We start from the raw sequence: 14,408 nt of genomic DNA, 5'->3' as shown, positions 1-14,408 counted from the left end.
CTGCTGCTGTCCATAAAATGTAAATTCTTACATACCGCCCTCTGTTTGAAAGGTTAGCCTCTGCATAGACCCATTTGGGTACGCTACTTCATAACTGGAAAAAACTCTTTGTGATCCTTGCATCATAGATGTGGTCTTGGTCATTTAACTCACTAAAATCATGACTTGGGTTCTGTGTGTTAATGATTAAGTTTGTTTAGGGATATATATATATATATATATATATATATATATATATATATATATATATATATATATATATATATATATATATATATATATGTACACTTTAGTATAATAACAGCTGTAAATATGTTTTTAATGGTACAGGTTTTTTTGGGGATTGTTTGTATTATTTGCAGCCCTGAAGAAGCCTGTGTGGGTGAAACGCATTGGCTGCTGTGTTTTAAATATTGAATAAAAAGAACCTATAACATCATCAATGTGAAAGGACTACTATTTCTGTCATCGCAGTCTTCCACTTGCGTGGGATTTAAACCCTATGATATATTTTGCCTAGGATTCAATCCCTCTCCCACCTTTTGTGCTTATGTATTGTATTTGAAACCAATTGTGGGTGGCTGAATTCGGGAGGTGGGCACTGACTATTTGCAAACCATATGCAATCGTGTTTGGAACTTTAAAACATTGGTAGTAGATGCAGCGAGATATACCCTGCCACTGTGTCTGAATGCAGTACATTTTGTGCGCACACAATTAAAATGGAGCGTCTGCAACCCATCCTTGTTTCTTCTTCAGAAGCCTTGCAAGACTTCAGCAACATTTTGAGAAATTTCCATTTGGGAACAGCCATTTTGTGTATGTAGTTTTCCCTAAACTGCACCAATATACAACCGTTGCTATGCAACATGACGCTTGGTGAACTCAGAGTTTACAACGGGATCAGAGGATCAATCAAAATGGGTGCCTAGATTGATACTTGGCCTAGTTATTGAACAAGTTGAAAGTGGCAGACCCATGTAGAGGGAAATCACAATTCAGTCAAGAATACGAGATTACATCAATTGGCCGTAGAAGAATATTGAAGCAGCTGTTGGTGTGTTTAAACCCAGTGTCGGTATTTTAGAGACTCTGTTGATATTTCTGCTAAACACAATTATCATAGGATTTATGAACGAAATCTTAGTACACAGTTTGGAACGCATTTGAACCAAGGCACTGAGGATTTTATTGTAGGCTAAATGAACAAAGCATACTTGAACCAAGAGCCCAATAATACGAGGTGCATATTCTATCAATTTTACTAGTATTCTTTCTGAGTTTCTGATGACAGTTCTCGCTTAGCCATTCCATGGTCTTTTGCTGGGCCAATTGATGACAGTCATTAAGACTTGGGTCTTGGCCAAATCAGAATCTGCCCGCCGTACCCAGAGCATGAAATGATGGATGAGTGAGGGTGATGCGGGCATCATTTCAGAATCCTTTGGAGGCTAGGACCCTGTAACCTGTGGCAATTATTGAAGGTTAGATTTAGTTTGGAAAGGCCATGTATAAATCGGTGCAGAATGAGTGATTCACAGGAACTAGTGAGTTCTAGAACAGTCTACACTATACATTGGGACTTATAACAAACTGATAAGCTAAACATACTTTCACGGCAGCACAAATTTTTATCTTTTGATTTTCTCCTAGGGAATGATCAAATTAAATTGCGCCTTTTTGCCATCACTTCTTTGCACTGTTTTTTTTATAAAAACATTATAAAGAGGCCACGAAAGAATAAGCAAGAGGAAATACTTTATTTTAAAGGCTTTAGAAAAATGAATACACAATATTTTATATTACATACATAAGTTAATGCAAAGCTCGAGGTTTATATTAAAATGCAATATATTTAGTTCGCACCAGTTTCGAAGGAAGATCTCTATATTCTGCAAGAAAGTGTTCATTTCCATAATAGCCTCTCTTGTGACGTATGTTCACTTTGACCAAGCAATAGAAAGCTGAACTGATTGGCTGAAATCGAAAAAGCCTTGTAATTTCAACTGCTCGTAACCGCTCAGGGCTCAGCAACGATTTTTTGTTTGAGCATCCTTTAATGCAGTTCCCTGGATCTTGATTCCCACTCGCCCATAATCGGGAATTCTGCCTTTTTAGGTGTTACCCAACAGGGGGGGATTTTTATATTACTACATTGCGGATGGCCTTAATGACAGATTTATTTGTGATTAATAAATAAAATTAAAACTAAGCACATCACAGCTGGGTTTGTGGCAGAAAAAATATACAACAGTAACCATCGTTGGGTTTGTAAGTACACCCTCTTTTCGCTAGTTAGGGAGTATCCACTCAAGTAGCATGATGCACTAACAAATAGAAAGTGCCTAATCAGCTTTCACAACAGCGGTTTTTATTGAGATGGAGTGTCTACCATTGGCCTGAAATGGAAATATCCATTCAAGGAATGTCTGGGAGAATTTCCCTCATTCCAGCTTTAGGAGGCTGCGTATCGTCCAGAGCATGGATACTCAAAATACACCCGGGGACGCATGCGGCCCTCCTGGTCTATAATTGCAGCCCATGGTGACCAGCAGAACTGGGCTGCTGTTCACATGACAGAGCAGGAACATTCAGAAAGCTGGGTAACAAACTGGCATACTTTATTTACAAGTTAACTAAAGTAACGATAAATAAGAAAAAGAGGTGTCCTAGACAACTTAGTTTTAAAGATATCTTGCACTAAACAGGTAAAACATGATAAACTCTGCAAACTTAAAAAAGTATTTTAATAACATGCATGAGCGTTTTACCAAAATAGGTCGGATTATATCACTTCTTTGAGAGGCTTTTTTAGAAGTGACAGTTTTCAAACATGATCTTGGAAACACTCATGGTGCTCCCATTCTGAAAACAATGCCATTTGTGAACCAAGAGGCAAGTCATTTGTCAGGTGCACCTTGTGTGTAGCCTCTATGTTATAAAACACAAGAGAAGGTTTTGTACAGCACACATCCTGGACTCTTTTAAGGGGCCCTCGTATATGGTAATAAAGAAATAGGAGGGAAAGTGAAATAAACCAATTTCCTAGGATCCAACAATTTCATCAAGTGGGAAGCCAGGACTAATGCCAGGATTTCTGGTTTCACATTTTCAATTCAGCCAGCAGATGAGTATCTTTCCCTCGCACGTTTTACATTATAAAGTAATGCTTTGACTTTAATTCTTGGTGCATGAGAATCGAGCGTTGGTGCCTGACAGAAGTCAAGTGAAGGCTTGGTTTATTGTCCACACCATACATCTGCTTTGCGTCCCCCTATGCCTACCTTTCATCGCCCAGACTCTCGCATTGCTGGCATTTGTGCGGCCCTCGGGTATGCCTCTGACAGTACTTTGCAGCCCCCGGGGAAATGTTTGTGCATACCCATGATCCAGAGCAAACTGTAAAAATACTCCCTGGGATCCAAGGGCTTAGGCAGGTGCTCTAGAGATGGAGTGGTTCACAGGTGAGGAGTTTAGAGACAGAATCTGCATTTCCTGTAGACTTTGGATGCATCAGCCTGCCCATGATTCTGGCCCAGTTCACCCTTATGCCTTTCCACATCACAGGAGTACTGGTTCCCGTCCAGATAACAAGTGATACAACATGAGACGAGTGTAGGTATACAATGGCATGATGCCGGAGTATGGGAAGTAAGGAGGGAACCAGGCCTTTAGAGGGGTGCAGATCTACGTTTAAAAAGACAAAACTCATTAGGGGGCAAGAGACTTGCAACCCCACTTTGACAACAGAAACAATTAGAAGTAATGTGGGAACAATGGAAACCAATCTTAGCATTGACAAGTCTCTGAACTTCCCCGGCATATTGTTTAATAGTTCCAAGAAAATCACTCAAGAGGAGGATGACTTTCTGAATTCATCACGTGCTGAACAATAGTGGTTTCCTAGGGAACAGTGGCTCCACTTTGATTAGTTGCCTCTTCTATTTTCATGGTTGTGTGCAACACTGAAATATAAAAACAGTAAGTCAGGTGAGATCGTAAACCAGAACTCCTCCCCTGTATTGTTTATTCAGTTAGTGTGAGCCTGCTCTGCTCCACTCCACTTTTTCTTCCCTTGCTTCGCCTGCCTAGCGATATCCTTATCGCTGATGCCTCATTAATTTTTTTAATCATGAATTATGTACTATTGCAATAGTTCATCCTCTAGGTGTAATCAGTAAACAATTATTCTATGCTATCACAAGTTCTGTAGGTGGTACTGAATTATAAATCAGTATGTCCACGTATAATGGTTATGTTTATTTTGCTTATATAGTGCATACTACAAAACTAAATGGCTTCTCGGATCATTGAAATAGAGTGCATATTAGTGGCAACAATAATACTGTCCGGATTCAGCATGGCAAAGGGACAGGGACAGCCGTCACAATGGGCAGAGTTGAATTTTTAATACCATGGCTGTGCAATCGTTATTACATTCGCTGTGTCCAAAAAACATTAGCGAGGCGAAGAGAAAATAGGCAAGCCTCTTGGACATGAATATATACAATTTAGAACCATATTTAGACTTGACTATAATTTACATAATATAGGGGTGAGATATATTTGACCTTAGACATGCTTAATAGTTAATAATTAAAAAAGACCTTTGTGAATAATGGAACAGAAATTTATACAATGCATAGTCGACTAATCAAATGACAATTTGCATGTAATGCTAACTATAATTGGAAACAGGCATAATCAGTTGAATTGTGTGGCATGTGTAATCCACTCCACATTAAGGGCCTCATGTAGGTAGCCAAATACCGGTCGGTAACGGCCGATTTTCGGTAATTATACCGTTACCGACCGGTATTTAGGCTTTTGGTATGTAGGGGGACAATTTCTGTATTCGGAATTTACCGAATCGGTAATAATTACCGAATCGGTAATTTTACCGATTCGGTAAATTCCGAATACAGAAATGAGATGTAGGGGGAGTGTGTGGGTGTTGTTATGAGTCGGTATTTACCACCAACTAATAGTTGGTGGTAAATAATGAATGGATGTGGAAATGCATTTCATAGCGCCTACAAGTGTGCAATGTGGCAGACATACATGCCCTTAGGGCATGTATGTGTGCCACATGTGCACACATGGCCGATTCAGGGGTGCAACAGGGTGTCAATGTGACACCCTGCCACCCTTGCATGTGTTCCCCCCATCACCGAATCGGTATTTACCGATTCGGTAATGAGGCATACCTTCCCATCAATGGGAAGGTATGCCTCATTACCGAATCGGTAAATACCGATTCGGTAATTACCGAATTTTAGCGAATCGGTAATAATTACCGACTCATTACCTACATAGCATTTACCACTTCATAAATACCGATTCGGTATGATTCGGTATTTATGAAGTGGTAAATGCAAGCCCACCTACATGAGGCCCTAAAACTTCCACTATCTAGCACATGTGGCATTTCCTTAATAAAAATGCATCTATCATCTATTTTGTTAGACACAGATGTGTCAGGCGGACTAAGACGCATCAAAGCCAAACGAAATAGACTGTCCCAGATAGAATGAGTATAATACACTTGTCTGATAACCTGTGTCCACCCTTGGATAGCTTGGCACAGAGCACTCCGGGTCAAAGTTAAAGTATTGGCACAAAACCACCCTCACAACACACAGAGTACACTACAAAAAGACTCCACACCATATGTATAAAACACTGGTCTTTGTATTACACACTGATTGATAGTCCCCTTCCTGGAGCAGGACAAGCCCCAGGCCACCACAAGTCTGCAGATATTTCAGTTGTAGTCCCTCCTACCCCAATAGTTCTAATTGGAGAGCCCCAGTAGTTATACCCACAATGGCTTTTGAAGATGAGATCATTTTAAAAGGCCACTTTTGAAATGCACAGGCCCTCTCTAAATGTTGTCCTGTCTGCCATCCTACCCCGGGAGGCTTGAACAATATGTTTAATGGGGCTAAGACCCTGCCCTTCGGAATGCGGGTGCCAATTCCACCCCCTTGTATCCATCCCAGGAAGGTCCCTCAGAGTCAGAAGTCTACAGTCTGCCTTGAACCCCAAGTTTATGGGTTTCTATCAGGAATGCCCAGATGTAACTGTCTCCCCCAGCACCCAGATGTGGATTGGTGACCGGCATGCAGAGCCATGAGCACCAAAATGCCCGCTTTCCCAAAGTGGCATTTCCACATTAATATTGTTGAATCCACTCACACTACCGGAGAGGATTTGCCATTACTAACTCATCAATATCAAACACTATACTGCTACTCCTCTGCTTGTAGGAAATACTGCTCAATAGCCTTTCCACAGGTCCCCCATGTTAATGTGAGAAGTAGGCACCACCATACCGAGCACATCATCCAGTGCCATTCACTACTAGGGCATGTAGCGCACCCGTGCCCTGTCTCTTCCCGACACCGCACCATACTCCCAGGGAGTACTCAGATGTAGCGAGTGACATGCAGAATCTTGGCCAGTAGTTTTTTAAATGCCAAGCTGAGTAACAGTAACTTTCATACACAGGCAAACTTGTGGCACGTTTGAAGAGCTACCGCCATACTGCAGGCCCATGGAAGAGCATTTGAGTTACATGCCCTAGGTATATTTCTTACCTCTAGACAAGGGACTTAAAGCAAACTCAAATCAGCCCATCATGTATACACCACTATTTTGCGATAGGAGGGGGCTTGAAATTAATACATCACAAAACAAGCTCCTAGACAATGTCCCATTAGAGAGTGTCAGTTCCTTCGATTACCTGGGAATAAAACTATCCGTAGATATGGCCTGGAAGCACCATCTTAACAAGGCCTTCCTCAAATTCCCCCAGGTAACCAGGGCCCTGCGCAAAGAACACCGCCACTCTACTTCAAGAATGTTTACCTTCAGGAGTTTGGCAGTAGTATTTGCCACAGCTGGAATTGCAGCACTTGAGGGAATCAGCACAGTCGGAATCTGAGGTGCAGACTTTTTTATCAGCACAATCATTGGTACCGGGCTCTTTCACCACAGGACACTCCCCAGGCTTTTCTGAAATCAGAAAAGTTGATATGTCAAGACATATTCAAATGTACTTTCTATATATTCTGAGCTCAAGCATTACCAAAGCAAATCACATCTCAAGTTTTTTTTTTCCTTCCACTATGTATTTGTGTCCTGCTTCTCTCAAGCAAAATGCAGACTTCACGTATACACCACACAATCCAAAAGCTTAATTTTGCAAAACTCTAAGACTTCATTTACAGTCGTATTTGCTTCCACTTATATCATCTTATGACACGTTCATTGTACACAAATTTTGTGTTTGGTTCAATGCAACAGTGCAGAAGCCCCTATTTCTTAAGACCACTCTTAAATGTGATAACTGCCATGCGTATAGTGTGCAGGTAGTTTATATTTCTTTCAAAAGGCAAAATTTAAATCACACAACAAACTCTTAAGAACGGTTTCATATTTTTAGATAGTGTGTATCCTAGATATGGGTATGCAGAAGCAGAACATACAGTTAGTAGGTTTTAAGTAGAGATCTCCTTGAATCCCAACCATTAACATCATGGAGGAAACCCTTTAGCATTGACATTTGAGTTTCTGGGAACTGAAGCATTCTTCATATGCCCATTTTTGCAGACCCATACATGTTTTTAAAAAAAGACTGAATCTACAGGAGTAGCTAGATTTTATATCATGGCGTTTGATTATAGCAACACCCAACTTTACTGCTGAATTGTGGTTTTCTGCAGTTTGTGCTAATGTTTAGTCAATGAACTGGAAGATGTAGAGAGTTGGTTGTCCTCAAAGACAGAAGAAAGGAGTACTGAAATAGGGCTTGGAGGGGGAGCGGATGTGTTTAGAACACCAGAAAGAAAGGAAATCAGGCCCAAAAAGGTTCACAGTGGAATTGTTTAATACTTGCCATTAAATTAGTGGATCCACTGCGGCATATGTTCAATGGTGCCCAATGGCAACACTTATCACCAGACCTCCATGGGGCCACAGCAAGGGAAATACTCAAGTCAGGTAAACCCCCTGATGTGTGCTCCTCACAGACTTATTTCGCATTTAAATGTAGAAAATCGGATATTGGTGGAGATCCTCACAAACATAGTTTAAGAGGTGATTGATGACCTATTAAACCAGGATGAACCTATTCATGCCATCTAGGTAAACCAGACATTTTTTGTGGCAGCTCTTGCGAATTTGGAAAGAAAAGAACGTGTTTTGAAAATTGCAGGGTAAGGGAACAATTGTTCTAAGACCAAGAATAAATGAACAGAAAAATAAACCATTGAAAGCCTACAAACCTGGACCTCACTATCATACTAACTGGAATGGATGTTATTGATGTGGCACAAGGAGCAGTGGTAAATGATAAGTGTTGTACTGTAGGAAACAGAAATGCTCCTATTGTGGTATAATGGTACATTTTGTACAAATGTGTTGTAGAAGGAAACCTAACACCACAGTCAAATGTATTGTAAATTGTTTAGTTGTCATCTGACAATGATGGGGAGTGCGAGTCACAGTGTGTGTTGAGTTTACAGTCAGATTTCCTAGGGTTGAACACGCATAAACTTGGTGGGTGTTAATTGACATTACTGCTGATTCTGGCTCCCCATTCATGATTATAAATAAATCAGTATGGTAGAAAAGTTTATGGACACCCTAGAAGACTTACTTTCAACTGACGTACAGCCCGAGAGCTTTACAGGGGAACCCATATCAATGTTAGAGTATTGGGTGGTCAAATTTGAATTCAGAGGTAGAGAAGCTGAAGGCAAGCTATATATTTCAGAGAAAGAACTGTCAGTATTGAGATGGTTGCATCAGAAACATTTGGGAATCACGTTGAATCCCAATAGCCCTGATCAAGTGTTGTTGGTAAATTAAGAAGAAAAGAAATTCTCAACAGATGTGTAGTGAATTTCCAAATGTTTTCTCCAGTATATCATTACTACTTATGCTCGTGGGAAGGGGTTGGGTGTTGTGTTTTTGCAAATTGACGAGAATGTTCATGAAGTCACCATTTCTGGTGCATTGCGTTTGTGGCCTTTCGAGGAGGAAATATTTTCCAAAATTGAGAGGAAGATTCTTGGGTGTGTGGGGGAAATTAATAAATATAGGCAGCATGTGTGGGAGGTCAGATTTCTTGATCCACACTGATCACACACTACTCACCAAAATTCTAACTAGCTGTCGTGGAGTGATGATGGATTTCTTTTAAGAGGGATTAGACTAACTGCTCCTGCAACGCTCAGTTACAAGGTACTAGAGTTATGTTATGATGGGCATATGGGAATCATCAAGTTAAAAAAATAAAAAGTGTAAAATTGCATAATTCGTGGCCAGGAATTGAGATGGAGATGTTTATGTATGAATGTGTGGAATGTTTGAATGCAGATAGGAGTTTTAATTACTTTTAGGCCACCATTGTCTCCTTTAGCTTGTCCAGAAATGAGTGTGATGGAGAAACTCAATTTGGTTACATTTGTAGAATTTATGGAAGAGGTGTTCCAGCAGGAAGGAATTCCCAAGGCTCTACTCCGTGACTCCGTGACAATTGACTCCGGTTTGCCTCAAGTGTGTTCCAGAATTTCTTACTGAGAAACAACTTTTTATTAAAACATACCTCTGTTTATCATCCTCCAGGCAATGGTGCAGTGGAACGCTTCAACAAATGGTTGTCAGGGGATATAAAAGTTGGAAATAAGAAATCTTGTATGGGCCTATCGCACAACTGCTACACAGTAACAGGATACTCACCCTTTAACTTTTTGAATGAAGAGATCCATTTACCATGGACAATAAACATAAATGAAGCAAGAGCCGCTGTCTCCATGGAGGTTGTTAAAAAAAATCGTTCTAGGTCAAACTATAAAAGATACTATGATCAGAAGCATTGGGTGAAGTAAGTGATGTTGCAGGTTGGAGAATATGCTAAAGTAATGGACCCAAGGAAATAATGGCAAGGGTTGCAGTAAATTTATAGGTCCTTTCTAAGTAGTGAAGTTGTTTAATATTTCTGCCAAATTGAGTAATCGGAAGGTGTGGCATTTTAGAAAACTTGCGAGATAGAGAGGTGTGTTGAAAGTAAGACTCCTGAAATGAGATGACAGGCAATGGAGAATGCAGACAGGGGTTGATGTTGAAAACTTGAATCGTTGTGTGATGCCAGAATCAACTGGAACTTTACTTCTGGCTCTAGTGCTAATGTAAGTGGGAGAAATGTACTACACTCTACTAGAAGCTGACGTATAGTATATGCTCCTCACAAATGGAAAGATTATGTTGTAAGATGACATAAGATATAATAGCTATGTACACGATTCAATTATATGAAAAGCATTTATAGTTTTGCTTTGCAAGCTATGTATAATATTTATTAACATGAAATACATTTATGCTTGTTAATTTTTTTAATTGTTCTGTACATTATGTTATATGTAGCATTTTTGTGGGGATCTTAATATTTTTAAGGAGTAAGATATGTGGTGTCATTTGCATTGCAATCGTCATCACATTCTCAGGCACATTCTGAGAGTGTGGTGACAAGATAGAAGGCAATTGAGACGCTGTCGAAGTGTGCAGAGGGTGTTTCTTTAAGCTGAACTGGCAGGGGTTTTTGGTCTGAAGTAAAGAGTTATTCCAGCATCGTGTGAACCTCACTCTTTACATTCATCATCTTAATTTGTTACCAATCTTGTTTAATACGGGCTATTACTTAGGTCTATCATAAATGGTTGCTTGTATGGACTTTAACCCCACTTTCAATAGCACTGAGACAATGATATGTTACCACAACTAGCCAGGCCCAATTGATACATGTCCAAAATGGACTCAACCCATGACCTAAGTACAGGTGATAAAGTGAGACACAGAAAGAGGTTTTTCTGAAACTGGGAATGTGTTGACTGTTTGACCTTGGTTTGGTCTGACAATGCCAGATTCTAAAAGTTGTGCCAGTAAAACTAAATTACATCCTTGAGTTTGCTTCGTCATTGATAATTTCTGAGACACAATGAATGGGTTACAATTCTGCAGTTTTGTGAAATGTTAACAGTTCTTTCAGGCATTTCTGTTACCGTTAGGCACTTTACAGGACATTCCATTGCAGCCCGTCTTGCAGCACTTCCTTATAGGGTCAGGGCAGTCTGCATCAATCTTGCAGAGATCTGTGCAGGCCTCCAACATCATGCCAACAGTGCGTGGGCACACCCCCGGCCTCTCTGGAAAAAAACAGCACATTAAAAGTAAATATAAAGGATATGGTCATTTTAGTTTGTTTTTTATCAGTATGTCCTTTTTTTTATTTTTTCAGGGTCTTGCCAACTTCCATACTGCAATACACACAGTGCTTGAAAACCAAATAGTGAAGTGCTCCAAGATTCTTTTAAGGTATTGCAGTACGAGCAGCCACCTGCCACCACTTATGCCATAGGCCCCCAGTTTCTCTCACTCCCGTCCGCATATGGATTGGTCTGAGGAAGGTGCAAGGCAATGAAAGGGGGTGTTGTACATTTCATGTTTAACTTAAGAGTTTCTGTTGGGCTGCTAGTTACACAACAGGCCACTCCATTACATGTATATGCGAAAAAATGAGGGGAAAAAAGTAAAAAGAAATATTTTTCATGGACTTTGCTTAAAGTATTATTTGGCTCGATTTCCACTCATTACAATACATTTTAGAGAGCAATTGTAATTAAAGATTTAGGGCCTCATGTAGGTAAATAAATTTTACCGGTTCGTAAATACCGAGCCGTACCGAATCGGTAAATTAGAATCGGTAAGTTATATGTAGGTAAAAATTCGGTAACAGTTACCGATTCGGTAACATTCGGTAATCACGAATCGGAATTCACCGAATCGGTAAATACCGAGGTGGTATTTACCGAATCGGAAAATACCGAGGTGGAAGTTACCGAATCGCAAAATACCGAGGTGGTAGTTACCGATTCGGAAAATCCCGATTCGGTATGTACGGAGTCGGTAAAGAAAATCACATGACTTGACGAAACAGCGAATCCAGTGCAACGACAGCCCACCCAACCTGGAACTGCCCACACCCAGGCAGGTGTACTCAATTAGCCGAAGTGGCCACACCCAGGCAGGTGGACATAATTAGCCGACCCTGGAGAGGCTTGGAGTGCAGAGGAGAGGCAGGGAGCAGTTGCATGTGCGAGCGGGTAAACGAACAGCATGTCCAGCCAGAGAACACAGAAAGACGGAGGGGAAAGGAGGAGGAAGCTGAAATTTAGCCCCAAGGAACTCCAGGTGCTGGTGGAGGAGGTCGTGAAGCAGCACCAGAAGCTGTTCGGCAGGCAATCCCTGCAAGTGCCTGAGGTGGAAAAGCGCAACATATGGCTGGCCATCCAGGCGCAGGTCAATGCTGTGGGAGTGACCCACAGGGACATTGAGGTCCTCAAAAAGCGCTGGTATGACCTGAGGATTGTAACCAAGAGGAAGATGGGCGACATCCAGAAGGAGGCCAGCCAGACCGGAGGTGGAACCAACAGGGCACCTGCCCTCACCGAACTGGAGGAGCTGGTGGCGGCCACAATCGAGCAAGAGAGCGTCGTGGGTCTTGGGGACGCCGACAGCTCTGCCAGAGCCGCAACACACCAAGGTAAGACGAAAGCACAGCAATGTATCCCCCCCTACCCCATCCCACATCCCCCAAATGTGAAACGAGAATCACACTGCAGTCCACACGTGTCAGTGCAGACAGGCAATGCATTTCGGGAGATGTAGTCAGGGCAACACTAACCATGACGTAAATGTTACAGGGCAACAAGGCATGCCACGCACTCGAGGCACAAGGAGACAGGGGACATGTTGGAATGTGAAATTATTTATTGTGCCGCTTGCAATGCAGCCCTTCGGGGACACTGAGCCAATGTTGTATTTCTGTCCACAGATGTGACATCATGCAGGACAGGGCATGCTGCAGGAGAGACGGCACCACGGCAACATCAAACACCTCCAGCCAGCACAAGTACAGACCGGGGAGCAGGCCCACTGGCAGCCGCACCACCAACACAGCCAGCATCGCCGCACACAGAGCCAGCATCACCTCACCGTGAGCCAGCATCACCACCACCAGAGCCAGCCTCGCCACTCATGTTCGATTCACCGGCCACATCTCCGCTTGCATGCGTGAGACAGAGGAGGCGTCCAGCAGCCAGGCTACGAGCCTTGGACACCTCGTCAGACGACAGCATGGGCCCTGAAGACCGCACCGGGCCCCAGGAAGGGAGCCATGCCACTGTGCCCCACACCTCACAGGCAGCACAGACGGAAACAAGAGGGCGCCGCAGGTCGCGTGTCCAGAGTCCACCAGCACCCACTGACGGCCATGGTGTCTTCTTTGGGCTCGAGGGCCAAATGTTAAAGCAACAGCGCCTGCAATCAAAGGCAGTCATGTCAGTCCAGAGGCACATGCGGGTGATGAAGACAAGCATAGTCAACATGGACACAAACATTGGCGGCATGGCTGCGGGCATTCGGGACATGTCCCAGTCTATCCAGCAGTTGTGCAGCAAATTAGATGCTGACATCGAAGCACGGCGCCGGGAACGCCAGAGAAGGGACACTACCAGCAGGGCACTCAACCGTCTGGCAACTGCCACTTCCCTACTGTGCCGGCGCTCTGTGACGATGCAGGAGGGCCTAACACAGTGCTGCAGCGACCTGTCTCGGGGGATGGTTCAGGTGACAAGTGCACTAGGGGTGCTATTGACGAGTCAGGCGTCGACAACTGCTGCAGGGGATCCTGCGGAGAGCATCGACACCACCAGCAGCATCACACCCCCCGTCCCAGAAACACGCAGGAGCAGCAGGCGGCTTGGGGTTGGCTCTAGTGAGGATGCACAGGCCGTGCAATCCACCACTGCAGCGCGTATGCGCAAACATTGATGTCGCCCTGCCTAGCCACTTCACAATGGGTGACGTAACCCTGGACATACTCCTTGTATAGATGATATATTGCCAGATTGGCCTGATCATGTGTTCATGGCGTGGTGCCACATTAAACTACGTCATGACTGCTCACAACTCGCTGTGTCCCCTTACTTACTCAGAAATAGTTGGATGTGATCTCTGCCCGTCTCTCTCTCCCATCGATTGCAGTTGGCACTCTAGCTGCGTTGCCCTCTGGCTGGCCTGACTCATCCTCGTTGTCCTCAAAATATGTTAGTTCCACATCTGTACCTTTTTTCGTGGCAAGGTTGTGCAGCATTGCACAAGTGGCAATGATCTTGCAGCAGGTGATGGGTTTGTACTGGCGTGCGCCTCCGCTCTTGTGCAGGCAGCGGAACCTGCTCTTCAGTAGTCCAAACGTGCGCTCCACCACATTGCGTGTTGTTTTGTGTGCCACGTTGTATCGTCTCTCACTCTGGGTAGCTGGGTGTAGGTAGGGAGTGAGGATG

The 14,408-nt window shown here is 42.9% G+C and overlaps 1 protein-coding gene across 1 annotated transcript in view; it reads right to left on the bottom strand.

The window, feature by feature from the left end:
* Window positions 1-1,741: 1,741 nt before the first annotated feature.
* The window catches only part of LOC146797664 (WAP four-disulfide core domain protein 2-like), a 31,765-nt gene continuing 19,098 nt past the window's right edge, over window positions 1,742-14,408 (bottom strand). Inside the window, exons 2-4 of the mRNA XM_085624809.1 lie at window positions 11,067-11,210; window positions 6,871-7,017; window positions 1,742-3,965 (exon numbers count right to left, since the gene is read on the bottom strand). Of these exons, the coding sequence (XP_085480935.1) occupies window positions 3,904-3,965; window positions 6,871-7,017; window positions 11,067-11,210 (353 nt within the window). The 3' untranslated portion in view covers window positions 1,742-3,903. The remainder of the gene's footprint in view (window positions 3,966-6,870; window positions 7,018-11,066; window positions 11,211-14,408) is intronic.

Source organism: Triturus cristatus, chromosome 9, assembly GCF_964204655.1.
Source record: "Triturus cristatus chromosome 9, aTriCri1.1, whole genome shotgun sequence".
Lineage (NCBI taxonomy): Eukaryota > Metazoa > Chordata > Amphibia > Caudata > Salamandridae > Triturus > Triturus cristatus.
The sequence above is the reverse complement of the archived record's forward strand: the minus strand, read 5'-3'. Positions and strand labels throughout refer to the sequence as shown.